This window comes from Myotis daubentonii, chromosome 19, assembly GCF_963259705.1.
Source record: "Myotis daubentonii chromosome 19, mMyoDau2.1, whole genome shotgun sequence".
Lineage (NCBI taxonomy): Eukaryota > Metazoa > Chordata > Mammalia > Chiroptera > Vespertilionidae > Myotis > Myotis daubentonii.
Window position 1 is genome coordinate 10,799,639 of NC_081858.1, and position 25,301 is coordinate 10,824,939.

General features: G+C 50.0%; 1 protein-coding gene across 1 annotated transcript; it reads right to left on the bottom strand.

Annotated features, from left to right (window-relative positions):
* Nucleotides 1-588: 588 nt before the first annotated feature.
* ALDH2 (aldehyde dehydrogenase 2 family member) lies at nt 589-24,009 on the bottom strand. The gene is made up of 13 exons (XM_059676357.1): nt 23,725-24,009; nt 16,874-16,978; nt 15,682-15,822; nt 14,555-14,634; nt 10,829-10,940; nt 10,289-10,417; nt 9,737-9,850; nt 8,777-8,879; nt 8,036-8,220; nt 4,892-5,056; nt 4,050-4,207; nt 2,333-2,447; nt 589-956 (listed from the first exon to the last, which is right to left on the bottom strand). Exons 1-13 carry the CDS (start codon nt 23,845-23,847, stop codon nt 924-926), a joined length of 1,563 nt encoding a protein of 520 aa, XP_059532340.1. The 5' UTR covers nt 23,848-24,009; the 3' UTR covers nt 589-923.
* Nucleotides 24,010-25,301: the final 1,292 nt, after the last annotated feature.

Consider the following 25,301-nt stretch of genomic DNA (forward strand, 5'->3'; position numbering starts at 1 on the left):
TTCCACAAATTCTTAAAGGACTCTGTGATCCAAAGGTGATCACTGACTTCACAAACTACTACTGCGATTCCACTCATTTTGCTCCGATTCCATTGCTCGCCAAGGAATCTTGTGATTCCTAATTTACTAACAATACAAATTTTGCCAGATCCCTTGGCTGAAGAAAGGCAGTGTTCTGGATGGGAGATTCAAAAGGAAATACAGCCCTCCCTGAAAATGAGTACATTGACATCTGGTTTCCAAATCAGTCTTGTGAAATGGGTCCAGCAAGACTCTGTCTCCTTTGATCCGATCATGCTTTTCAACTTAAAGCACAGAGAACCAGCTCAGAGTGAAGTGTCTCTTTCCTGGTTCACCCCCCTCTCTGAGAGCAGGGGCTGGGAGTCTTGTGTAGGTGTCATCCTTAGTGCCTAGCAGGGAGCCTGCCGCAGGGGGACAGGCCATAGGTGTGTCAGTTAAAGCACACAAACAAAAGCTACTTACCCACAGTAGGGGAGGGGTGTCATAAACAGTGTGACATGCAAACACAGGGACACATACCTGTGTGGCAGCATTTTCTTGGGTTACTGAGACCGAGGACCCGAAAAGTGAAGAGTAGCATTGTTTTTAATGAGTTTTAGCCCAGAATACAAAACAAGGTGCTAGTACAGCTGTGAACAAAGGCTTCCTTCCCCCTTAAAGGCAAGTTACAAAAGTGTGTCAGACAGATGGGATGAGACATTTCCGGCTATTTCTGAAAAACTATAACCTCTTCACCCCACCCTCACCCAAAAGGAATTCAAAATCTGGGCCTTTGTTGATCCAAGAGATTGTGTGGGAGAATTTCTCTCTTGAGACTTAGGGTGTAGGGTCACTTTTCTTGGTTTGTTGTTGATTCCATGGAACGCCCAGTCACTGGATAAGTAAGGAAGCCAGTGTGGCTCTTATGAGTTCTTCTGAGGAACTTTGACTGTGACCTGTAAGGGGATGCAGAGAAGCTGTTACATCTCCATGCTGACCCGTAGGCACCTGCAGAAGGCAGGGCGTCCTTCCTTCTAACATCTGAACGACCATCTGGCCAAACCCAGGATCCACTAGGGCTGTGTTCTGTATGAGATCGCACTCTGCCTTCCTTAACCCAGTCATCTGTGATTGTCATGGGAGGCGGGGAGGGGGAATTCCTACTAGCATCTAGATGGGGCAGGGAAGGGAGAGGGGAGGAACCATGGCATAAGGCCCGCAAAATCATTTGGTCTGACTCTGCCAAGGCAACCACAGGTGGGACTCGAAATTCAGTAAATCTAGGAGCTTTCCTCATAGCAATAGAAATTTATATTGAGTGAGTTATAGTAAGCGAATGATGTTAAAAATGTCCAAATGGCCTTTGGCAGAAAAAAGGTTCCCCACCCCTGATCTAGAGGGTAGAAGTCAGGGATATTGCCCAACAATCCTATACTGTACAGGTCAGCCCCACGACAAAGAATTATCCAGCCCCAAATATAACAGTGCCGAGGTTGAGAGACCCCAATCTAGATCCATATTTTCCCCAAAAGAATCAAAGGGAAAAAAACAATGTGCTGAAGCTTGCAGTTGTCTCAGTGTGTTAAGTGGGAAGATTCTAAATTCAGATGGCTTTGGGGTTTAAGCCCAACCTTACCCCCTACTGGGCAAGTACTTCATTTCTACATGCCTTGTTTTCTCATCTGTAAAATGGGCTAATAACAGTATCTACTTCATGAGGTTGCCGTGAGCACTAAATGAGGTGACGTACCTAAGAAAGTCTAGCATAGACTCTGGCACAACATAAGCACTTAGTAAAAATGAGTTTAAAAGAAGATTTTTTTCTCGTTGGTCCTCCCTGCAAACTTGACTCCTATCCTGAAAAATCCCTATTTTTGTTAGTATCATCACTTGAGTTCCAAATTCAAAATAGAGGACTGTTTATCACAAGCACTAAGCACAGTGCCTGGCACAGTATGAGTGCTGGCTGATGAACCAAGTGCTGCCGCTTCTTTCTACAAAAGCACATGCACCCCCCACCACCACCACCAAAGAGAAGATAATGAATTTGTTTTAAAAAGCACATGCCCAGGTTTTGGGGTTGGTCCCTAGTGGGGGGCATGCAGGAGGCGGCCAATCAATGATTCTCTTTCATCATTGATGTTTCTCTCTCTCCCTTATTTTTTTTTTTTTTAAGACTATAGGCAGAGTAGTAGTCTAGTAGTCCAGTCTCTAGTTCTTTCTCATGGGTCTTTATCCTATTTTGTAGCTTCTCTAGCTTAAAACAAGAAATTAATAATAAACACTGACGGTCTGTCATGATGGAGAGGGCTGAGAAGGTGCCCGAACTCACGGTTTTCACTTCAGTGTACGCCTTCAGGCCATACTCTCCCAGCTCCCGGCCGTTCCCAGACATCTTGTAGCCGCCAAACGGTGACTGGGCCCCAAACACATCATAGCAGTTGATCCTATAATTGAAAAAAGATTTCAGAAATAACTTTTCAGGGATATGTGTCATACCCATCAGACCTCCTTTGTTGCTCTAAAATTTCACTGAGGAAAAAGGAATGGGAAGAAGAATAGTAATAACCAGCCACGTAGGAGTTGAAAGCAAGCTACATGACATAAAGCCGTACGCCATCTTCATCCTTCGTGACATGGTCACAGATGGATGTCAGTGTAACAGGGAACACCACGTGACAGCATCTCATTTTATTAACCCATTTTTTTGCTAATTAGATGCTAAGCTTTTTTTTTTTTTTGCAATTTTTAAAACTTTAATTGAATTTAAAACTCACCATTTTAAGGGGTCCAATTCAGTGTTTTATAGCATATGTACAGTGTTGTCCAAACCATCACCACTAAGTAATCCCAGAATATTTCTATCACCCCAAAAAGAAACCCTGTACCTATAAGAAGTCAGTCCCCATCCCCCCTCCCAACTCCTGGAAGCCACTAATCTACTTTCTGACTCTATGGATTTGCCTATTCTAGACATTCCCTATAAGTGCAATCACATAGTAGTAGAGACCTGGTGCAATGACCGGGGGGGCGGGGGGCGGGAGGTACCTCAGCCCAGCCTGTGCCCTCTCCTAGTCCGGGGCTCTCGCAGTCCAGGACCCCTCATTCCTTACTGCCTGCCTGCAGCGGAGGCAAGGACAGGCTCCTGCCACCACTGCTGCGCTCGCTAGCTGTGAGCCTGGCTCCTGCATGGAGCGTCTGCCCCCTGGTGGTCAGTGTGCATCATAGCAACCAGTCATTCTGCTGTTCGGTCAATTTGCAAATTAGGGTTTTATTATATAGGATGTGGCCTTTTGTGTCTGCCTTCTTTCATTTAGTTTCATGTTTTAACGATTTATCTATGTTGTAGCATTTGTCAACACTTCCTTCCTGTCTGTGGCCAAATAATACTCCACTGTATGGACAAACCACATTATGTTTACCTGTTCAGCTAATGGACTTTTAAGATGTTTCCACCTTTTGGTTATTGTGAACCATCTGCTATGAACATTTGGGTACACTTTTCTATGTGGATGTATATTTCTACTTCCCTTGGGTATATACATTGGAGTGGAATTGCTGGGTCCTATGGTAATCCTATGTTTAACTTATCGAGGAATTGTCAGACTGTTTTCCATAGTGCCTGTAACATTTTACATTCCCACCAGCAATGTGCAAGGGTTCCAATTTCTCCACATCCTCACCAACACTTGGTATTTTCTGGATTTTGAAATTTCAGCCATCCTAATGAGTGTGAGGGAGATGCTAAACGTTTAAGATCCTGTGAAGGGCACCTAGCTCTGGTCCCCCACCCTTGTTACAGTGTGGTAACGAGCCCCCGGTCATGCATCTGCTGCCCAAGAAGGACTGCATGAGCATGTGGACTGGAGGGAAGCTGAGTCTCCTGGAGCGGGGCAGGGAAGCTCCAACTGTCTGCTGTACACACACTCCCTGAGCCCAGAGCAACTGAGCCCAGTACCCCAAATTCTGGGATCTAGGCACTGGATTCTGAAAGACCCTGGCTTTGGGAACCCCTGCCTGGGTGTGAGGGGCTGCTGGGAGGCTCTTACCACACAGTGCCAGCCTGGAGCGCTTGGGACAGATAATTGGCTTTGTCCAAGTCCTTTGTGAAGACAGCTGCAGCCAGCCCATACATGGAATTGTTTGCTCTCCCAACGACTTCCTCTATGGTCTTAAACTTCAGGATCTGCATCACCGGCCCAAAGATCTGCGGTGAAAGAGCAGAGTGGGAGGGCGTGGCAGACATGGAACCACCTGCTATCCAGCTTTCACAGAGTCCCCGGAGGCACCCTGATAGTCCCAGAGACAACAGCTCCCAAGCTGACTGAAACCCAAAAGGAAGTTAATGGGGTCAGTTACCTTCCATGTGCCACGTGCTTGACATATGTACACTATTTCTAAACAATTCTGCAATGTTTGCATTACTGGCATGTTACACATAGACTTAATGTCTAAAATTTAAGTCAATCATTCAGCAAGGCACACACTAGATGCTGAAGAAACAACTGAACAAAATACAGTCTCTGCTCTCAGGGCATTCCAGGTTTATCTTGTACTTTCCCTGGAATTAGCCATTTCTTCAAGGAATCCTGTTCCTTTGTGTGAAGAATGGGATTTAGAAACCAAGCTGCGGGAGCTAAGTGCGCTTGCTGCTGTCGGGTGTGGCTGCGCTCAGCCCTCTCAGGGGGAAGCACTGGGGAATCTACGTGGTCAAAACGTCATCAGTGGCCCTGAGAGGAGAGTGACGAGATCGGATGTGAATTGTAAATAACTTGTCCTAGGAACAGAGCCAGGATTTGGCCAAAGCCAGCTGTTGAGTCACAGTGTCAAGATGTTAGACTGAATTATCCACTTCCAAGAACATTCCCCAGAGCTCTGGCCCCGTGCTAACCTCCTCCTTGGCGATGGTCATGCCATCCTGCACATCCCCGAACACAGTGGGCTGGATGAAGTAGCCGCGGTCAGCAGCCGCCCCTCCACCACACAGCAGCTTCGCCCCCTCCTCCTTCCCAGAGTTGATGTAGCCAAGGATCTTCTTAAACTGAGTTTCGTCCACCTGCAGGCGAAGGAGCCCAGAGTCAGAGATGCTAGAGCCATACCCGCCTAGCTCCAGGCTTGGAACCACACTGACAAGGAGACAACTGGGGAATGAATAAGCAAGGCTCAGAGGAAATACGAAGGCCAATAAATATAAGAAAACAGTTCAAACAACCTCATTGGCCCTCAAACTGCACAGCAAACCCTCTGGTTTTATTTCTCAACTATGAAATTACTAAAAATTTAAAATAGTGAGAAAATACGTTGATGGCAAAGATATGTCAAACACACTAATATCCATACATTATTAGAACTAATAAATATGTTCTATGTCACTTATATCTCAATCTTTAAAAAGGAGGACTATAAGCTGGCATAGCTCTTTTGGCAAGGAGTTTATTAATATCAGTCAAAAATTAAATGCTCATACCCTTTGACCCAACTATTTAAACTTCTAGGAATTCATTCTATATAGGACAAAGGGACCTAAACAAGGACATTCACTGGGGAGCATTTTGTAAAAGCAAAAAACAGAAATAATCCTAAGTATACATTAGTAGAGGGGCAGGTTAATATAACTCAGGTACATCCATATATTGTGTTTCATTAATAATAGATCTGTGAACTGACTGACATAGAAAGATAGCCTAAGGCAGCCGTGGGCAAACTACGGCCCGAGGGCCGGATGCGGCCCGTTTGAAATGAATAAAACTATTGAAAAAAAAAGACCGTACCCTTTTATGGAATGATGTTTACTTTGAATTTATATTAGTTCACACAAACACTCCATCCATGCTTTTGTTCCGGCCCTCCGGTCCAGTTTAAGAACCCATTGTGGCCCTCTTGCCCACCCCTGGCCTAAGGTATTTTGTAAAGAGGGGAGAAAGCTTGTAGAACAATACATATTACATAATCCTATTTTTGTTAAAACATATAGAAACCTAACTGTGTGAGTGTGGTTACCTATGGAGAATAGACATGAAAGGGAACAAGGAGGAGGGGGATCTTACATGTTACTTAAATACTTTATTAAATTGTGTGTGTGTGTGTGTGTGTGTGTGTGTGTGTGTGTAAATGTACCATGGTTTGTTTTTTTTAATTCTTTATTGTTGAAAGTTTCACATATGTCTCCTTTCCCCCCATTGACCTCTCCCTGCCTGCTCCTGCCCCCCTCCCCAGCATATGCTCCCACCCCTATTATTTGTTTTATTAAATTTGTATACAAATTTGTAAAGCACTTTATAAATTACATATACATAGTAAATACTAAATAATTAAATATCCACAAACCACACAAAAAAATGAGAGAAAAAGAGATGTTGAGATTCATTAGCAGCCCTATTCAAATAGCCAAAAAATAGAAACCACCCAAGGGTCCATCAGTAGATGAGTGGATAAACAAAACGTGGTACACATCCAGTCAATGGAATATTATTCAGCCATGAAAAGGAATGAGCTATCAAGTCAGGAAAAGACAGGGAGGACCTTAGATGCACATTGCTAAGTAAAAGGAGCCAATCTGAGGGGGAAAGCCCACCAGAAAATATACTGTATGATTCCAACTGCATGACATTCTTTGGAAGCGACAACACTGTAGAGAAGAAAAAAGATCAGTGGTTGCCAGAGGTAGGGGGCGGGAGAAAGGGATGAGCAGGGGCACGGGGGATTTTTAGTGAAACTGTCCTGTATGATAGTGTGATGGTGGACACATCTTTATAATTTGTCAAAACCACAGAATGTGAAACATCAAGGGTGAACCCTAAGGTACACTAGACTTTAGTTAATAATAACGCATTAATATGGGCTCATCAATTATAACAAATGTGCCACACTAATACAAGATATTAGTAACGGGAAACTGGGCGGGGGGTGAACGGGGAGTTAAGGGGCATATGGGAACTCTATAGTTTCTGCTCATTTTTCTGTAGTTTTTTTATAGTCTGTTAATTTTTTTGAAAGGTTCCTTGGCCGTCCTGGCGCCTGGGGAGTGAACACCTGCAGCACAGACACCTCCCTCAGGAGGATGGAGCCTGCAGAGAGGCACCATGGGCCCTGGAAGTAGGCTCAGGGCCATGCGGGAGCAGGGAGCGTCCCAGACCCTGCAGACTCCTTGTCCCTAGCAGGGTGGCTGGAGGAGGCCAGCGCAGGGCCCTGTAGAGAGTGAGCCCAGGGCAGGTTGGGTCTAAGGACAACGCTGGGAAAAGGACCAGGATGCAGAGGAAATGGTAGAGAGGTGCTGTTTTCTTTTTCTTATAATTATCATTGACTAGAGTTTTATTGATTAAAATGAACACATCCTCCTGGTTAAAAAAAATTAATCAAACAGCTCAGAAGAGTATAAAGTGAAGTAAAGACCCTCCCCTCTCATGTCATGACCCACGACCCCACTCTCCAGAAATAACCATGGTTAACAGATCCGTGTGTCCCGGTAGATGCATTTCATAGGTGGCCAAGGTCTAGGAAGCAAGCATTTCCTTTTGCACAGACACTGCTAGTACTTACTATGTATATGTAATTTACAAAGTGCTTTCTGTCATTAATTTCCACTCCACAGCCACCTTGAATTATGAAGGGCAGGTGTTAAGGATGGGAGAACGGCAGCTCAGAGAGGGCATGTGGCTTCTCGGACACACAGCTAGTACATGGCAAAGCCTAGACCAGTGATGGCGAACCTTTTGAGCTCGGCGTGTCAGCATTTTGAAAAACCCTAACTTAACTCTGGTGCCGTGTCACACATAGAAATTTTTTTATATTTGCTACCATAGTAAAAAAAAAATATATTTATATTTTTGATATTTATTTTATATATTTAAATGCCATTTAACAAAGAAAAATCAACCAAAAAAATGAGTTTGCATGTCACCTCTGACACGTGTGTCATAGGTTCGCCATCACTGCCTAGACTTTAAGCCATTCCTGCCTGACTCTGAGCCCGAGGCCCTTTCTACTTCTCCATGCTGGTTCCAGACACCCAGACGCACCTGTGGCTGCGGCTTACCTGCGGCCCCTGCTCAGTCTGGCTGTCAAAGGGGTCCCCAACCACCCGAGACTTGGCCCGGGCAACGCTCCGCTCCACAAACTCGGCATACACATCCTCCTGCACGAAGGTCCGGGAGCCCGCACAGCAGCACTGGCCCTGGTTGAAGAACAGGGCGAAGTGGGCCTGCTCCACGGCCCAGTCCACTGGGGAGGCAGAGAGACGACCCTTAGGAGAGGAGGACCCTGGCCCCAGTGGCTGCCTACCTCCTCAACCCTTTCATGCCACCGACAGCATGGCGCCTGCTGGGTGCCAGACCATGTGCCAGGACAAGAGGGACCAGAGCTCTCCCTTCTGTGTGTGGAGACCAAGTGGCAGACAGCCATGATCACAGTGGTGACGGAACCAGGGGCAGCTGGGGGACCAGCCCAGCCAGCCTATGGCGGGCAGGGAAGGCTCCCTCGGGAAGGGCAGGTCTGGGAGCTCCTCAGTAGGACCAGGAGAAAGGATGTCATGGAAGAAGAGTGGTCTGGTCTGAGAAAGCGTGGGCACGGCTGGGCACTAGCAGCTCAGCTGGCTGGATTACAGGGAGCAGAGAGAAGCGGGAGAGGCTGGGTCGTGCTGGCTGGAGCCTGGCCTTCACCCCGAGGCCCTGGCCCGGAAATGGATCTGATGGACGACGGGGACTGCCAGAGGGAAGGAACACAGCATGGCAGCTAGTGGCTCCATTCATGGCCAAACCTCCTCGCCCTGCGAACTCACTATCAGCATCTGACATGATGATGTTGGGGCTCTTCCCACCCAGCTCCAGGGTCACTCGCTTGAGGTTACTGTTCCCCGCAGCGACCTGGATTAGGCGGCCAACCTGCCGGGAAGCAGAAAGAGAGACCAGCTCTCAGTGCGGGAGAAACAACCAGATGCTCTCACAGACACACAACAGAGGACCCCACAACTCAGGTGAGAAGCTAGATTATAAGAGACCTGGAGAATGTCGCCAAATCTGGCCATCCGCGTACCATCGCTGCCCCACCCTGAGCTCTTAGGATGACAGAGATAGTAATGACACAGCAGTTATTGCTGGGTGGCTTTTATACCGAGCGCCACCTACATACCAAGCACTGTGCTAAGTGCTTTGTGTGCACTGAGTTCAATCCTCACAATGGCCGCAGAGGTAGGCGCGACCCTGTTCCTTGATTTAGAAGTGTGGGAGCTGCCCTAGCCACTTTGGGTCATTGTATAGAGCATTGGCCTGCGGTCTGAAGGGGTGCGGGCTCAATCCCCAGTGTGGGGCGTGCAGGAGGCAGCCTATCAGTGATTCTCTCTCATCATTGATGTTTCTATCTCTCTCTCCCTCTCCCCTCCTCTCTGAGGTCAATAAAAATATATATTTTTTAAAAAGTGTGGGAGCTGCATCTCGGGCTGCATCTTACTCAAGGTCACACAGCTGGTTAACATGGAGTCAGAATTCACACTCAGGCAACCCATGTCTAGCAGAGCTCAAACCCACTACCCTGCCTCCCTCCCACGATCTGTGCAGTGTGGTCCCCTGCACACGGCACACTGGGCAAGGACGGGGTGCTCCTCACCTCTACATTCTCAGCTTGGCACAGTACTGTACCTACTTGTTGAATGAACACATGTATCTTGAATGCATCATCCTTTGGGGACAGTGAGAACTTGAACCCAACACCCAGCAAGCTTGAGGTCCTGGGGACGCCTTACCTCGGTGGAGCCTGTGAAGGCCACTTTGTCCACATCCTTGTGGGAGGCAATGGCAGCCCCAGCCGTGGGACCAAATCCAGGAATAATATTAACCACGCCAGGGGGGAAGCCAGCCTGTGTGCAAACAACCAGGAGACACTGGGCATCATTCTCCCACTCCAAAGGCCTGGACAGAGGAGCACACATCCCTTCCCAGAGACGCCACGGCAGTGGGACCCGGACACAGGTGAGCAGAAGTAGTCTTATGGGGAACCACTCGGGATGCTAACAGCACAGCAAGAAGCACGTATCTTGGGGTTCCCTATGGCTGTTGTCGCTCCCCCCCCCCCCATGGAATTCACTTGGAACAATTTCATTATTCAAAGGGGTCTTACAATGAAGCCCAAGGTAGAAAACAGGGAAGATGGGGCCTCTTTGGCTGAAGTGTGGTGACAGGGTGCTTAGCCCCTGCTCTGCAAACACCCCTCACTTTGGACTCAGGACCCTCCTCAGAACTCCTGTAGAGAAAGCTTGTGGAAGAGCACCCAGAGGTCCAGACGGACAGCCACACACCTCCTTTATCAAGTTGGCCACGTAGAGGGCGGTGAGTGGCGTCTGCTCAGCCACCTTCATCACAACCACGTTTCCAGTCGCCAAGGCAGGGCCCAGTTTCCACGCTTGCATCAGGAGCGGAAAGTTCCACTGCAGTAAACAAAAGTCACTCCCAAACCCAGGCCACAGAAAGTGACTCCCTGAACCCCTTCTGTCCCCCCTCCCCCAACTCAATCGTAGCTTTAAGACAGATGGCCGAGGCAGGGTGAAATAGGGACTCACTTTCCCGAGTGCTGCTTCGTACGAAGCTAAACTTAGGTTCAGTCCTCCCTGCCCTTCCACCCTAAGACAGGTCTGTGTTCCCTCCCACTTTGCAGATACGGAAACTCAAGCTAAGGGGGACAGTGACTCACCCGAGGTCACAAAGTTCATGAGTGGCAGGGCCCTGAACCCAAGCTGGCTTTGTCAAAGCCCACATTTGCACCCGAGCCTGCTGGAGACTGCTACACCTCAAGGCGCTCCCGATAAACTTCACTGGTTTATTATAAAGCTAACACTCACCGGGATGATCTGCCCGCACACACCCACAGGCTCGTGGCGGGTGTAACTGAAGAAGTCCCCATCGATGGGAATGGTTTTCCCATGGTACTTATCAGCCCAGCCAGCATAATAACTTTAAAAGAAAAAGTCCAAACTTAATCAGTGACTGTCAGGGACCCCTATACATCCCAGCAGAAAGAAAAACCTCAAACTGTCTACCTGGGCGTTTCTGATAATTGCCCTTGCTCTTGGCTTGTTCCCAGAAGGACTTAACTGCTAAGGTCACAATAATCCACTCCAGGGAACTAACCTCTGATTCCCACGTTCACCTGGGATGCTCACAGAAAACACCAAATTCCAAGAGTCCACTTTGTTTTCTCAACCTGGCTCTCTGGGGTGGATGCCCAGGAATCGGTTAGGGGTTTTTTTATTTTATTTTATTTTTTTTTAAATATATTTTATTGATTTTTTTACAGAGAGGAAGGGAGAGAGATAGAGAGTCAGAAACATCGATGAGAGAGAAACATCGATCAGCTGCCTCCTGCACATCTCCTACTGGGGATATGCCCGCAACCCAGGTACATGCCCTTGACCGGAATCGAACCTGGGACCTTTCAGTCCGCAGGCCGACGCTCTATCCACTGAGCCAAACCGGTTTCGGCGGTTAGGGGTTTTTTTTAGTGTATTTTTATTGATTTCAGAAAGAGGCAGAAATATCAATGATGAGAGAGAATCATTGATTGGCTGCTTCCTGCATGCCCCCCAGTGGGGATCAAGCAGCCCGGGCATGTGCCCTGACCAGGAATCAAACCGTAACCTCCTGGTTCATAGGTCAACCGTCAACTGCTGAACCACACCAGCCGGGCATGGAATGGGTATTTTTAATAAGCATTCAGATTTATTAAACTGACTGCTGCACCAGCCCAGCATCTGACAACCATGGATCAGATTTGGTAGAAATGTGCCAACCCATCTAACAGCTGGCACTTCCTGTATGCAGAGCAGTCACCAGAAAAACAAGTCATCAACTGGGCCCCACGCCTCGCAAAGCTTATTACCTAGATACAGGGACACAAGTGATCCAGCAAATAAGGGAGAAAAGAGCAGCATGTGTGTATAGCATGTGATGGTTACGTTTCTAGGGAAGTAGGAAAAATGTAAAAGAAAGATGTCTGAAATGACTGTGTCTGACAGTTAGCCTGAGACCAAAGTTGACCAGGGTTTGAGCACGGGTTTGTGACCCTGGGAGAAAACTAGCCAGGGAGTTGCCAACCTCTCCAGGTTAAGACGTCGCTGTTCTCTTCCTCCCAGGTCTGTACTGCGTGTGTTTTGCACGCCTCAGAATAGTTACTTAATCAGCACAGAGGCACACTGCTGCAACCCAGGGGGGCGGGGGCGCTGCCCGAGACTTGCCAGGCTGCTCGCTCTGGGGCGTCAAGGGTCTGGATGTGGGCACTGTTGACATGTGGGGCCGGATGATTCTTTGTGGTGGGAGCTTTCAGGTCTGCTTTTATTTCAGGAAATCTGGTGCCTTGGAAGATATTTAGCAGCATCCCTGGCCTCCACACACTAGATGCCAGCAGCACCCCTTCCCACCCTGTTGTGACAACCAAAAATGTCTCCAGACACTGCCCACTGTCTCCCAGTGACACAGCTGCCCTGGCTGAGAACCTGTTATGTTGCCCAACCTGACTTTTCTGGTACTGCTTCTCCTTCTCCACCTCAGTCCATGTGGCCATGGGGAAGCAGCTGTTATCTGCACAGTGGTCTCTAAGAGCCTGAGAATGCCACTTGGTCTGGCTAGAACCACAGAGAGAAGCAAGTCCCGGTGTGGGCAGTCAGATTCCAACATGCAGACTGGCCTGAAGGAGTCTGGTGGTGGGCGAGAAAAGAAAGAAGCTAGGGGTAGGAGTGGGCAGCAGTGAGATCTAGTGGCTATAAGAGTTCTGACTCTGGCCCGGCTGGTGTGGCTCAGTGGTTGAATGTCAACCTATGAACCAGGACGTCACAGTTCAATTCCCAGTCAGGGCACATGCCCAGGTTGCAGGCTCAGTCCCCAGTAGGGAGCATGCAGGAGGCAGCTGAGCAATGATTCTCACCATTAATGTTTCTCTCTTCCTCTCCCTTCCTCTGTGAAATGAATAAAATACAAAAAAAAAAAAAAGTTGTTTTGGTTTTTTTTAAACAGTCTTTGCCCTGTGTGGTCCAGATCAGACTGACAAAGAGCTCTAACAAAGCTCCCATTCCTCATCTTTTATTTCTTGATCACTAAAATGTTTATGATCAAACTAACACAAAGGAAATAAAGATTAGGGCAGAGATATATGAAATGGAGAATAAAAAACAATAGACAAAATCAACAAAGTCAAAAGTTGGTTCTTTGAAAACATTCACAAAATTGACAGACTTTCAGCTAGACTAAGGGAAGAAGGGAGACAACATAAATAACTAAAATCAGAAATGAAAGTGAGGATATTCTGATCGAACTCACAGAGATAAAAAGGGTTATTAGAGAATACTATGAACAATTGAAGCCAATAAACTGGACAACCTAAAAACCTTTTTTCTGCAAGGGCCATTTGGATATTTAGAACATCATTCAAGGGCCATACAAAATGATCAACTTAAACATTAGGCTGCTATACTTGGTCAGATATTTAATTAACTTACCCTAATGCCTTGGCAGGGCCAGACAAAATGGTTTCGCAGGCCTTATACATTCCCTACCCCTGACCTGGATGATATGGACAAATCCAACTACAACGTAAATTAATAAAACTGACTCAAGAATTGAGAAACATTTATGACTAGACTAGAGGCCCAGTGCATGAAATTCATACACGGGTGCAGTTCCTAGGCCTGGCTGGCAATCGAAGCACAAGCGTCTGGCGTGGAAGGGCAGGTCCCAGCTGACCTCTGGGCCCTGGGCAGCACCTGGGTCGCCAGGTCCCCACACACCCCTCTCCCCCTGAGTCCCCATGTGGAGATACAGTGAGCGTGGCCGGACACCACAAGCCAGGGTGTAGCATGGGCCTCTGGGCTGCCCAGCGGCACCACACGGATGCCGGGCGGGCAGCGCGCTCACTTCCTGCCGGCCTCGCAGACCAGCTCCTGTGTGAACCCACAGGGAGCCCGACTGGCCCCTGCGGTCCCGGTGGCTGCGACCCGGCTCACCAGGAAGAGGCTGCACAGGTGTGGGGAGGGCTCATGGATACCCCGCATTCTCACCGCACCTCCATCCCCGTCACCCCTGCCCCCAGGTAGCCGGCAAGAGGTTGCAGTGCATCGCCAATGCCTGCCATGTTCTGCGCCACCCCCTGGTGGTCAGCACATCATAGCAAGTGGTTGTACTCCCGGTCTCCCGGTTGAACGACTGCCCAAGGGGACAATTTGCATATTAGGCTTTTATTATATAAATATAATAAATTTATTGGAATTCGTCTGGGAGTTCAACCAGGGGGTGGGGTCAGCTGGGGGAAAGGAGGAGGCCCTGGCCAGCTGCGGCCACCGGGGAAGGGGGGGAGGCCCCAGCCGGCAGCCACTAGGGACCCCACCAGTGCACGAAATTCACTGGGCCTCTAGGATTATAATTTCGGTACTGAGGGATTTTCCCCTGAGATGGAGTCCAGTAGAACACATTTCTCCAAGTCTCATGATCTGTTTACATTATCCTATTTCTACCTCCCCAGCAGTACTCCCTCCCCTTTGGCATGGCCAGGACAAAGACCAGGAAGCCTGAGGCCCTACCGAAGACATTTGAGGACCATGTCCAAATCCACCAGGTAGGAGATGACATAGGGCTTGCCATTATCCAGGGTCTCCAAGGCCTAAAAAAAAGAACAAGATCAGCACAGACATACTGGCACAGGAATGAAACAAAGCAAATAAGTGACAAGCAGCATAGAGGCTCAGCACGGGCTGAGAAGGGCTGTGTGCTGAAATATCACAGCATTTCTGGGCCAGTGGCCCTCCCTCTCCAAAGGCAGGGCAGGGAGAATGAGCAGGGAGATGAGGAGAATGATGCACCAACTTCTCATTCCGTCATTTCACAAACACACTGTTTTCAGTTTGGGTGGGAATACAGAGACTAACAAGGAGCTTCCAGAGCAAAGAGCCAGTGAAGAAAGAGAGGAATCACCAATCACGTGGGTTAAGAGTGCTAGGAAGAAGGCCAGGCTGGCCAATCCAGTCTGAGAAACTCCAACCTGAAGGGCATGTCGGAGGTGACTGGGCAGAGTGGGAGGTACAAATGGCGATGAAGGGAAGAACACTCCAGGCAGAGGGAACAGCATGTGCAACGGCCCTGATGCTCAAAGCAGCTTGGCAGTCAAGAAGTTGGGCGCAGGCAGGTGAGCTGAGCTGTGTGTGAGGGCCATGGTCCAGCATGCGTTAGGAGATGGAGCCAGACCAGGCAGGGCCTTGCAGGCCACGTTGAGGAAACAGGACTTTATCCTAAGGATACAGGATGCCGTGGAAGGCCTCGGAGTGGAGCTCCATGACATAATTCGCCTTCTAGAAGGGTCCCTCTGGCCGCTATGTACAGAATGGATAGGCGAGAGGAAAGGGTACTGCCTCCTGGCTTTCAGCCAGGGAGAAGGATGCACAGGAGATGTGTCCATCCCTGAGGGTTTCTCTCCTGGGAAGACTCCCCAACATGGCTCTCCTCTCTCCCCTGGTCTCCTCCTTGCTTAGCCAAACCCACTGCCTCAAAAGAGAGACTCCTTTGGTTGGTGCAAGGACATATCCCAAAGGGACCCAGCCTCTGCCATTCTGAACAGTTACTTGTCAGCACTGTGGCCCCTTCCTGGTTGTCTATGGGATGCTCTGAACCCATTCGCCATGTGGGATAAGAGGGAAGGGGGCTGAGAACTCACCGCCAGGTAGGTCCGGTCCCGCTCAATCAGGTCGGCCAGGCGGTTCAGCAGCCGACCCCTGTTGGAGGCATCCATGCGGCGCCAGGGCGAGCCCAGCTGGAAGGCGGCCCGAGCGGCCTTTACTGCCCTGTCCACGTCTTCCTGGAAAACACCCAGCGAGGCAGCTCAGGCCTTCTGAGCAACAGCCACCCCCATAAACTGCCCACCCCACTGCCCAACAGCAATGCCTGTATAGAAACCTGCCCTGACGGTCCTTCCCCGCCCCGAGGGCTCCACCTGCTGAGCTTCCAGCTCTCCTTCCCAGGAGTCACGGAGGGAATGAGGACCCTGGCGTTTCCATTTCTGTATTTTTATTTCAAACCCCCCCCCCCCCCCCAGTGAGTTTTAGAGGGAAAGGCACTCCGGGGTCAGTGCTGAGGATTTGACCATGTTCCCCCTTCCTAGAAAGCGAGCACCATGAACTTAATTAACATTCCCCCTCAGACAATTGGCAGTGTCCAGCAAGTGCAGGTGTACCAGCTTCCCTCTCCTTGGGAAGCTGTAAATCAACCCAGCTAAATCAGCTAGCATTTTTGATAAGAGAGATGCATCTCAGAAGTGGGGAGCACGATTCTCATTCATCACATTTGCTGTCAGACTACCCTACAACCCAGAAGAGTATTCACATTTGCTTTTAGCAAAGGCAGCAGGCCTTAATCATGAATGTAGAAGATTGTCTTAAAGCAGAGGGAAGGAGGTATTCTTGAATTATTTGTAATGCCTTTTCTATTAATACATATTTTTATTAAAAGTGTAATATAAAAAATTTTAGTTAACTATTACTATGTAATTACTATGAGTATATATAATGCAAACAAGACATACTACCAACACCAGAGCTAGATCTCAGGAAACCCAAATTCTACTCAATAAGATTTCCATCTGGCTCTGGGAAGGAGAGACTGGAGCAGATGTTCTCAAGTTCAATTCCATGTCTACAATCCACAACAGTATGTAGTGAACTCGCATACTAGCACCTTTGTCTGCAAGGAAGAGTTTCTGTTGATTCATTTACTCAAAAATTTTAATTGCCATTTTTTAGTTTTGAAAGCAATACACACACGGCAAAGCTCCCATCATACAAGGACATATTAAGTAGGAAATTAAATTATCCTTGCCCACCCCTTCCCCGAGGTAAGCCACCAGTTCTCACCTTGTCCCCTTCAGCTACCTGACAGATGACTTCCCCAGTGGAGGGATTGACGGTGGGGAACGTCTTCTTGCTGACAGCGTCATGCCACTCATTGTTTATGAAGATCTACAATGAGAAGGCAGAAAGTTCTCAGGACCAGTTCTCAACCCGAAACTGATGTTAAACAAAAAATCAGGAGGAACATATAAATTAACTCAATGATGTGACCACGAGGTTAAAAGCCACAGGCCTTGGGGATTATCCGAGCTGGAGTGCCCACTCTGCCGACTGACCTCGGGTAAGTCATTGGATCTTTCAGTGTCTTGGTTTCTCTGATCTGAAAAATGAAGAGTTATCTTCCTACCTTATCAGTTGTATAACATCACCTCAAAATGTGGTGGCTGAAATTGACTCATTATCTAACAGTTGTGTCCACTGATTGGGCTCAGGTGGTTGCAAAGTGAGGGTGCCTGGAGCTGGATGTGCAAGATGGCTTCTTCACTTGCATCTGGCACCACCTGGCTGCTTGGGCTTCCTGACCATATGGTGGACTTAGGCTAGTCAGACTCTCATGACAGCTGGCTTGCCCAGAAAGAATGTTACAAGAGACCCGGGCAGATGCTGACAGGTTTCGTAAGATCTAGCTCCAGAAGTCACATGGCCTCGTTTCTGACGCCCAATTTCATTCATCAAAGTGAGTCACAGGCTCAGTCCAGACTCAAGGGGAAGGAAAAGCCAAAACCGGTTTGGCTCAATGGATAGAGCGTCAGCCTGTGGACTGAAAGGTCCGGGTTCGATTCCAGTCAAGGGCATGTACCTTGGTTGCGGGCACATCCCCAGTAGGAGATGTGCAGGAGGCGGCTGATCGATGTTTCTCTCTCATCGATGTTTCTAACTCTATCCCTCTCCCTTCCTCTCTGTAAAAAATCAATAAAATATATTTTTAAAAAGGGGGGGGGGGGAGGCCCCACCTCTCCTTGGGAGGAGCTGCAAAGAATTTGTCACCATCTTCCCTTTAACACACTAGTGCACAGGGTTGTGGAACATCGAGGCAGATTATTCCTTTGTCCACTCAGCAAACATTCAGTGAGCACCGGCGATGAGCCAGCACAGTCCTAGGGCTGCGGACACAGTGGAAAGCAAACCCCATGAGGACCTTTCTCATGGAGCTGGCATTCTATTGGGCACAGAAAATAAAGCAGCAATCAAATACACAAGGCAACCTCAGACTGCCAGGGCGAGTGCAAAGGAGAAAAACTGGATCCAGGGACGGTTCTAGAGGGCGGGGGGGTGATGGAGAACTCGAGCTGGGATGACGGGGAAGGGCCTCTAAGGAGCGGGCATTTGACTAGAGCCTGACTGATAAAAAGGAGCACCAAGCAAAGCCAAGGGCAGAGCTCAATCCCGGGCAGAGATTTCGGGGCCAGCAGGGCCCAGGGAGGGTTGGCCCAGCTCCGTGCTCAAGAGCAGGGGTCGAGACTAGAACCCGGATGAATCTGGGCACTTTTCCTCCTACTTGTGTCCCATGGGGGGCAAGGCACATTACCTTCCCCCCTCCACCCCCCAGCCTTTGGGAATCACTATAGCAACCCTCATAAAGGGCATGCGACAGTTCCCAGTGCTTGCATCAAGCCTCCCGTGGAGTAAGTGCAATGCTGTGACGATGATGATGATGACGACGACGACGGTGGTGACAGCAAGGAGCCAGTCAGGAAAGGGCAGACCAAAGGTCACTTTCCCAGGCTCAAATTTGGTATTTCAGCGCAGCCCCTGCCCCGCCATCACGGGGGAATCGCAGCTGTGCACCTACAGTAAAAGGCTCTTGGCATTTGACAGGAGAGTGTGGGTAAACACCAGTCAGATTCTTTGGAAATATGTTTGTGCGGTTTCAGATTAGTTGGCTGATCATTTAATCTTAAGGAAAATGACACCTTTTTTCTTCCCGAAGGAGGGGCAGGAGGGCTGGGAAGTGGGTGGTGAGTAATTGCCAGTGGGGAAAACAGGTGTGGCAGAAAGAGCTCAGGCTCAAAGCCAGGTAGACCGGAGTTCAAGTTGGTCTTGGTCAGCTGTGCCCTGGTGGAACCCGCACACCTGTCCTCTCCTAGAGTCAGCCTCCTCCTCCTGGGGAATGTGGAGGAGAGGGAGGCTCATGGGAGGAATAGAGCCAACACCTAGGGGCTAAAGTGAGGATTAAATGCAACAGGGGGTGTAAAGTTGCTAAGCCCGCCCCCCCATAGTGGAGTCTCACCCCTGCACAGACACTACTCTAGGTCCTGAGGCTGTCTCGGGTGTGAGATTTCTAGGAGCAAGCGCCAGGTAGGTCTGTATCGTTCTGTGTCGGTCCTGCACAGCGGCATACTGAATTAGTCTGTCCTAGAAAAGTTCTGATTGTTATTTTGCAAAGATCATGAAGGATGAAGCAGAGAGGTGGGCCAGTCTGGCTAAATTCCCATTGTCCTCACCCCTGTCCCCTGATCTTCGACTACAGAACCTCGAAAGGCCACTCCCTGGCACCTATCTGCCTCTCAAAGCCCTGAATTTGCTGGCTCAGTCTCCATTGTTGAATTGTCAACAATCCATCCTCCCTCCAAACTGATAAGATCATCGTGGGTTTGCAGGAACCTGGAATCTTCCTTCTGCATAGAGTTCCCATTTCCCTTCTCCTGGAGCTGGCCTTCAGGGGACTTCCCTTCCTCTCGGGAGGGACCAGGGCAGGAAGGTTCTGGAACCGAGCTTCTGCGGAAGTCCTGCTCCCAGTGAGGAGTTTCACAGTTATTTCTCTTGAATAAGCACCAGGGCAGAGTCCACACCAAACGCATTGTAATTTCCTGCCAGAGACCCAAAGCTTGACTTACATAACAGGCTTAACTTGGTCACCCTGGGATAGGGGGCCTCCCAGATCCCACTTCCTCATTAGTTTCTAGAAGCAGAGCGACACTAGCCACTCTAGCCACTCTGAACCTGGACTGTTGGCAAAACTCACAGAGGTTGGATTCACTCCTCCTAAGTTGCACTGAGTGCCAGCACTGAGTGAACGGCCAAGTCCTGCCTCCTGTGCGACCTACCATCCTCCGCAGGAAAGACTCAGTCAACCAGCAAACCCACAAAGTGACAAGTGGAAACAAACAGGCAGGAGTGAGGAACAGACCTCAGGGTCAGAGGGCCACAGAGGGGGAAGGGAGGGCAGAGGGACCTCTGGGTGTGTGCCTAGAGCTGCTAGCGCTAGGGCCCTGGAGGGAACAGCAGACTTCCAGTTTGTAACTCCCTCTCCTCCCTCAGGAGGGGCAGGAGGGCTGGGAAGGGGGGGAAATATTCGTTTCCCATTCCCTGCTACAAGAGCACAAAGTGTAAACATGGTTTCATAAGTGGTAACCAATCATTCCTTCCCTCAGTAAATATTTACTGAGCAGCAGTCAATAGTCTAATCTCAGTGCTAGGAGCACAGCTCCTCCCTCCTAATTTCAAACAGTTCATTCCGTCGTCCCTTAAATATTTACATCCTTTTCCTGACCATAAAGCCTGGTCGTGAGGCAGCAGGAGGCTAAGGGCATGCATGCTAGAGTTGGTTTTCTCATCTGTAAGATGGGAGAGCAGTAACACCTGGCTCATAGAGTTGGTGGTAGAATGCAAAGTAAAAATGTAGGTACAGGCCTTCGGCACATGGCCAGATGTATCATAAGTGATGGAAGTCACTGGACTGGGGGATACCTACACATGTCCACAAGACACACATGCTTCACTGAGGATGTATTACTGTTGTAATCAGAAAGTTCACAGAGAGATCCTTTCCTAATTCCCTTTTTGTCAGTTTTCTCTTTAGTTCCTGAGTGTTGATGTCAAGAGGCTAGGAACAGAGACACAAATTTAATTCACCCCAAACCCTCATTCAGGAAACAAATTACAACTCCAATAGCACCCGCATAAAATGGCGTTTTATCATATTATCTTGAAAACTTAACAGCTTCGTTATCCCCACTGCTATTTAAGGCTGCGGTAAAAAAGTGGAAGGACCAGTAGTCATGAGCCAGGCAGGTGCTAAGGGCTGTACGAGAATGACCCCATTTCATCCTCACAGCTTCAAAAGAGGTCAGAATATCTCCTTTTTGGGAGACTCCAGACTTCAGACACCAGAACAACTGATTGAACTTCAAGGAACTGATAACCCCCAGCGAAATGGCAGCTTTGTATCCAGAGCCCCTGGTAAAAAGCTCAAAAGTTTAGGAACAGGCCTTGGCATTCTTGCCAGCGAGGTTTGCAATAACTCAACACTGAAAACAGCCCTAACCAGCTTGGCTCAGTGGGTAGAGTGTGGGCCTGCGGACCAAAGGGTCCCGGGTTCAATTTCTGTCAAGGGCACTTTACCTCGGTTATAGACTCCTCCCTGGCCCAGACCCTGGTTGGGGCACATGCAGGAGGGACCAATCAATATGTCTCACATCAATGTTTCTCTCTATCTTTCTCTCTTCCACTCTCTCTAAAAACCAATGGGGAACATACGCTCAGATGAGAAAAAAAAAAAAACAGCCCAAGGAGCTTTAAGAGCAGTGCCAGCACGCTGGGAGACTGCAGTCCTTGGGGAGAACAGGAACATGTGAAAGTGCCCACTGTGAGAGAATGCAGGTACATTGTCCAATGAGACAGCTTCAGAACAGAAAGTGCTCCAATCTCATCTATGAAAAAAGAATCTGGTGCTCTCTCTCTCTCACACACACACACAAATCCAGAGAAAATGTCTGCAAGTCATACCCCAATTATTTGCTAACAGGAAATGCCTTAGGATATTGGGAAGTTTTACAGTACTCTATGCATTTTTATACAGTGAGCACGTGTTACTTTTATGATCTCCAAAAATCTGATAGAAATAAGCCACAGGTGCCCTGGCTGGTTATGAGCTCAGGTCTCTGGACCGAAGGGTCTTGAGTTCGATTCCCTGTCAAGGGCACATATCTCAGTTGCAGGTTTCCCAGCCCCTGTGGGGGCGCTTGCAGGAGGCAACCAATTAGTGTGTGTGTCTCTCTCCCCCTCCTACCTCCCTTCCACTCTCTCTAGACATAAATGGGGAAAAATACCCTCTGGTGAGATTTAAAAAAACAACAACTTGTGGGGGGCAGGGGAGCCTCAGGAAGAATTCACTCCACTCCCCCAACTTACATTCCCAATTTACATTCCCAGACTAAATTTGGAGAACAGGACTCAAGTTATATACCAGACCTGTGCATGTCTGTACCCCTTTTTCTCACCTCCATGTGGCCACAAAGGTTCTGGGTGCTGAAGCCTCTCCCTCCATGATATTTCTGCTTGATTTTTTTAAAAAATTTTATTGATTTTTTTTACAGAGAGGAAGGGAGGGATAGAGAGTTAGAAATATCAATGAGAGAGAAACATCGATCAGCGGCCTCCTGCACACCCCCTACTGGGGATGTGCCCACAACCAAGGTACACGCCCTTGACCGGAATCGAACCCGGGACCCTTCAGTCCGCAGGCCTACGCTCTATCCATTGAGCCAAACCAAGCTCTGCTTGATCTTTTGATAGTCAAGTCTTTCAAGCATGAACTTCTTACACAGCCTACACGAGGGAATGAAAGCTGCGGCACTTCTGGCTTGTGTTATACGAAGGACACTTTGTTTTTATTCTCTGGAAACATTCCCTAACATCAAGTGAATGTGCCTTTACCCATCACCTACGTCCAGCTTTGCAGCCAAACTCTGGGCCTGAAGTTGCTATTGAAAGTAGTCACCTGGGGGCCCACTCTCCCTTTAGTCCCCCCCAGAGGTGCTGTGCCAGAGGACGGTTTGGGTAGGAGCTTCCTCTCCGGATCTAGATGTGAACCCCAACTCTGCCACTGACCTCAGCCTTGAGGCAAGGCACTAAACCTCTCAGTAGTTCAGTCTCTTCATCTGCAAAATGGAGATAACCACAGTACCTACCTCCAAAGGCTGTTGTAAGGATTAAACAGCAAAACAGGTAAATGCTTAGGATGGTTCCAGTACAAAAGGTTGTGCAGGGAACTGGAAGCTGCTATTTCTGGAAGTGCCATCAGGAGTGGATGAGGTCCTGATGCTGGCGGAAGGCATGGCTACAACCCCTTCCCACTTCACAGAAGAAACCGGGGGGCTCGGAGAAGGGCAGCAACTCCACCTTTGCACACACAAATGAACTCTCGTAACTGACTTCTCTGCGAATTGCAGCACTTACCCAAACTCACAGGTCAAGAGAGAGAATATCGCAAAGTCCTGTGTGAGCAAGGCCTCGCCAATGGGAACCGGTGTTACCCTGGAAAGCCCCTCCTTGGTTTGGTCAAAGCCAGCTCTTGGAAGGCGGACACTACCGGGAACTGCACCAGGGGCGGCCGTCGCCCGCCTTTCCCCACTCCCAGCAGCGAAAGCAGCGGGGACGTCCCGCGGCCTGGCCTCCGCCCGAGCAAAGTCATGAGCCTTCGCTGGAAAGCCCTCCCCGCTCCCCGGTGTTTCCGTCCGGCATCCCTGGGGCAAGAGCAGGAGTGGAGGGGGCAACAGACGACCAAGGAAACGACTTAAAGATCCTGCAAAGAGCGACTTGCAAAAACGTCCTTCGAGTGGGTGACGATGACGACCCTACGCAGACACCCGGGCGGCCGAGGCCTGAAAGCCAAGGCCGAAGGAGGGAGGATGGGAACCCGGAGGGCAGGCGCCGTTCAGGCAGCGCAGGCGCTCGGACCCAGGTCCCAGCCGGACTCTGCCACGGGGGCTGTCAGGCGGTGCAGGGGGGAAGGTGCGCGCCAAGTCCAACCGCGGGCACCCGGGTAAACTGAGGCCCCGAGAGGCCTGGGGCCTGCCCCCCCGGGCTCCGTCCCCGGGAGAGAACGCGCCGGCGGGCCCGGGCGGCCTCACCTGGTTGTAGAAGACTTCGGGCTGCTGGATGGGGGCCGGCACCGCCTGGGTGGCGGCGGACAGGAGGCGGCGGCCCCAGCGCGGCCCGAGGCCCGCGGCGGCGAGCGCAGCGGCGCGCAACATGCTGCAGCCGGAGCGGGTGTGCGGGCGGCGGCCGGAGGGCTCCCAGCGTCCCCGACCTCTCCCCGCCCCCGGCGGCCGCCAACCAGCTGGCGCCGAGCGGGGCGCGGGGGGCGTGCTCGCCGCTCCCCCACGTTCGGGGCGGAGCTGCCCGGAGGCCGCAGCGCCCGCGGAGGGGCGTGGCCGGGATGGGGCTGGAGCCCCGCTGCCCGCGGCTGAGGCCCTCCCTCGCGTGCCCCCTCGGTGCCCCGCACTCCTCGTGTGGCCCCGCGCGTGCGATGGCCCAACCTCGCGATTGCAGCGCCGGAACCTAAGGCGTACAGGCCTGAGCCGCAGCGCCCCTGGCCTGGCTTCCGGGCCTTGCACCGGTGGGAGAGGCCGACGTTAACCCAAAGGCGAGCGGTTGCAGATGGTGCAGGGATGAGAAGGGGATGAGCAGGGTGAAGACAGGGTTGGGGCAGAAGGCATTGATTTTTCGGTCCCATGGCCAGGAAGTGGCATGTGAGGCCTGGATTGTAAAGTGAAAGATCTAAGAGCATTGCCGGGGGAGGGGGCAGCGAGGGCAGGGGCCTGGAATTGGGATCCCCCTGGCTCGCGTTAGAGAAATGGAAAGAATGGAGCCAAGTGAACTAGGGGAGAGTTGGGAGGTGAGGTGAGGAGGAAGGTGGGCGGGGCCAAGGCAGCTATGGCCCTAGCGGTGGTGGTAAGGGGTTTAGAACGGAAGGATGACTTAATCTGCCTCTTAAACTTACTGATTTCTTGGTCTGTGGAGAGTGGACTACAGGAAGGCAGGGGTGGAAGTTAGGATCTCGCAAACTGTTTTATTCCATGGACCTCGGGGGCTGGGCAAGGATGCTGGGAGGAGCGAGACGTGTTGAATAGTGAGGAGGATGGTTACTTGTCCAATGTGCGCATTCCAGCCAGATAACTGTCAGCAAAAGCCCGAGGAAGAGGTGGACACCTGGCAGGAGGTTTCCACAGCAGAGGAGCAGGAAAGGGACACATCCAGGCAATGGGTTGCTGTGTGCGGCTCCAGCCCCTGGACTGAGGCCAAAGAGGTGGCCCAAGGCCCAGCTATGAAGTACCAGGCAAAGGTGTTGATCCACAGTCTGAAAGAAACCAGCAGTGTGTGTGTGTGTGTGTGTGTGTGTGTGTGTGTGTGTGTGGTTTCGTGTTTCCCTTGAAGCGCTAGTGTGATTATCAAAAGGACATCATAATAGTTAACAGCGCTGCCAAAGCAAATATGCCGTGAAAGTCCAGTGCCTAACGGCAATCCAGTCCCTGTTCCCATTGAGACTCTCGTTCCCCTACAGGCGAAAGGAGGGACCCGGACACTTTTCTTTGTGTGACTCTGATGTCAACACCTGATTCCCAAAGTCACAACCAGAGGAGAAAAAAGCATTAAGGTTGGCACATGGGAAAGTTTTGTAGACTGAGCCCTGTTTCATTAGCTAGAA

Bases quoted from the DNA above. Each gene is read 5' to 3' on its own strand.
- ALDH2 (XM_059676357.1), bottom strand. From the start codon at position 23,847: ATGTTGCGCGCCGCTGCGCTCGCCGCCGCGGGCCTCGGGCCGCGCTGG. The intron at 15,823-16,873 runs GTGAGAACTGGT...GGTGTTTTCCAG, and splicing joins AGGTAGCTGAAGGGGACAAG to GAAGACGTGGACAGGGCAGT. The intron at 8,221-8,776 runs GTGAGTTCGCAG...CTGCCTCCCCAG, and splicing joins CATCATGTCAGATGCTGATA to TGGACTGGGCCGTGGAGCAG.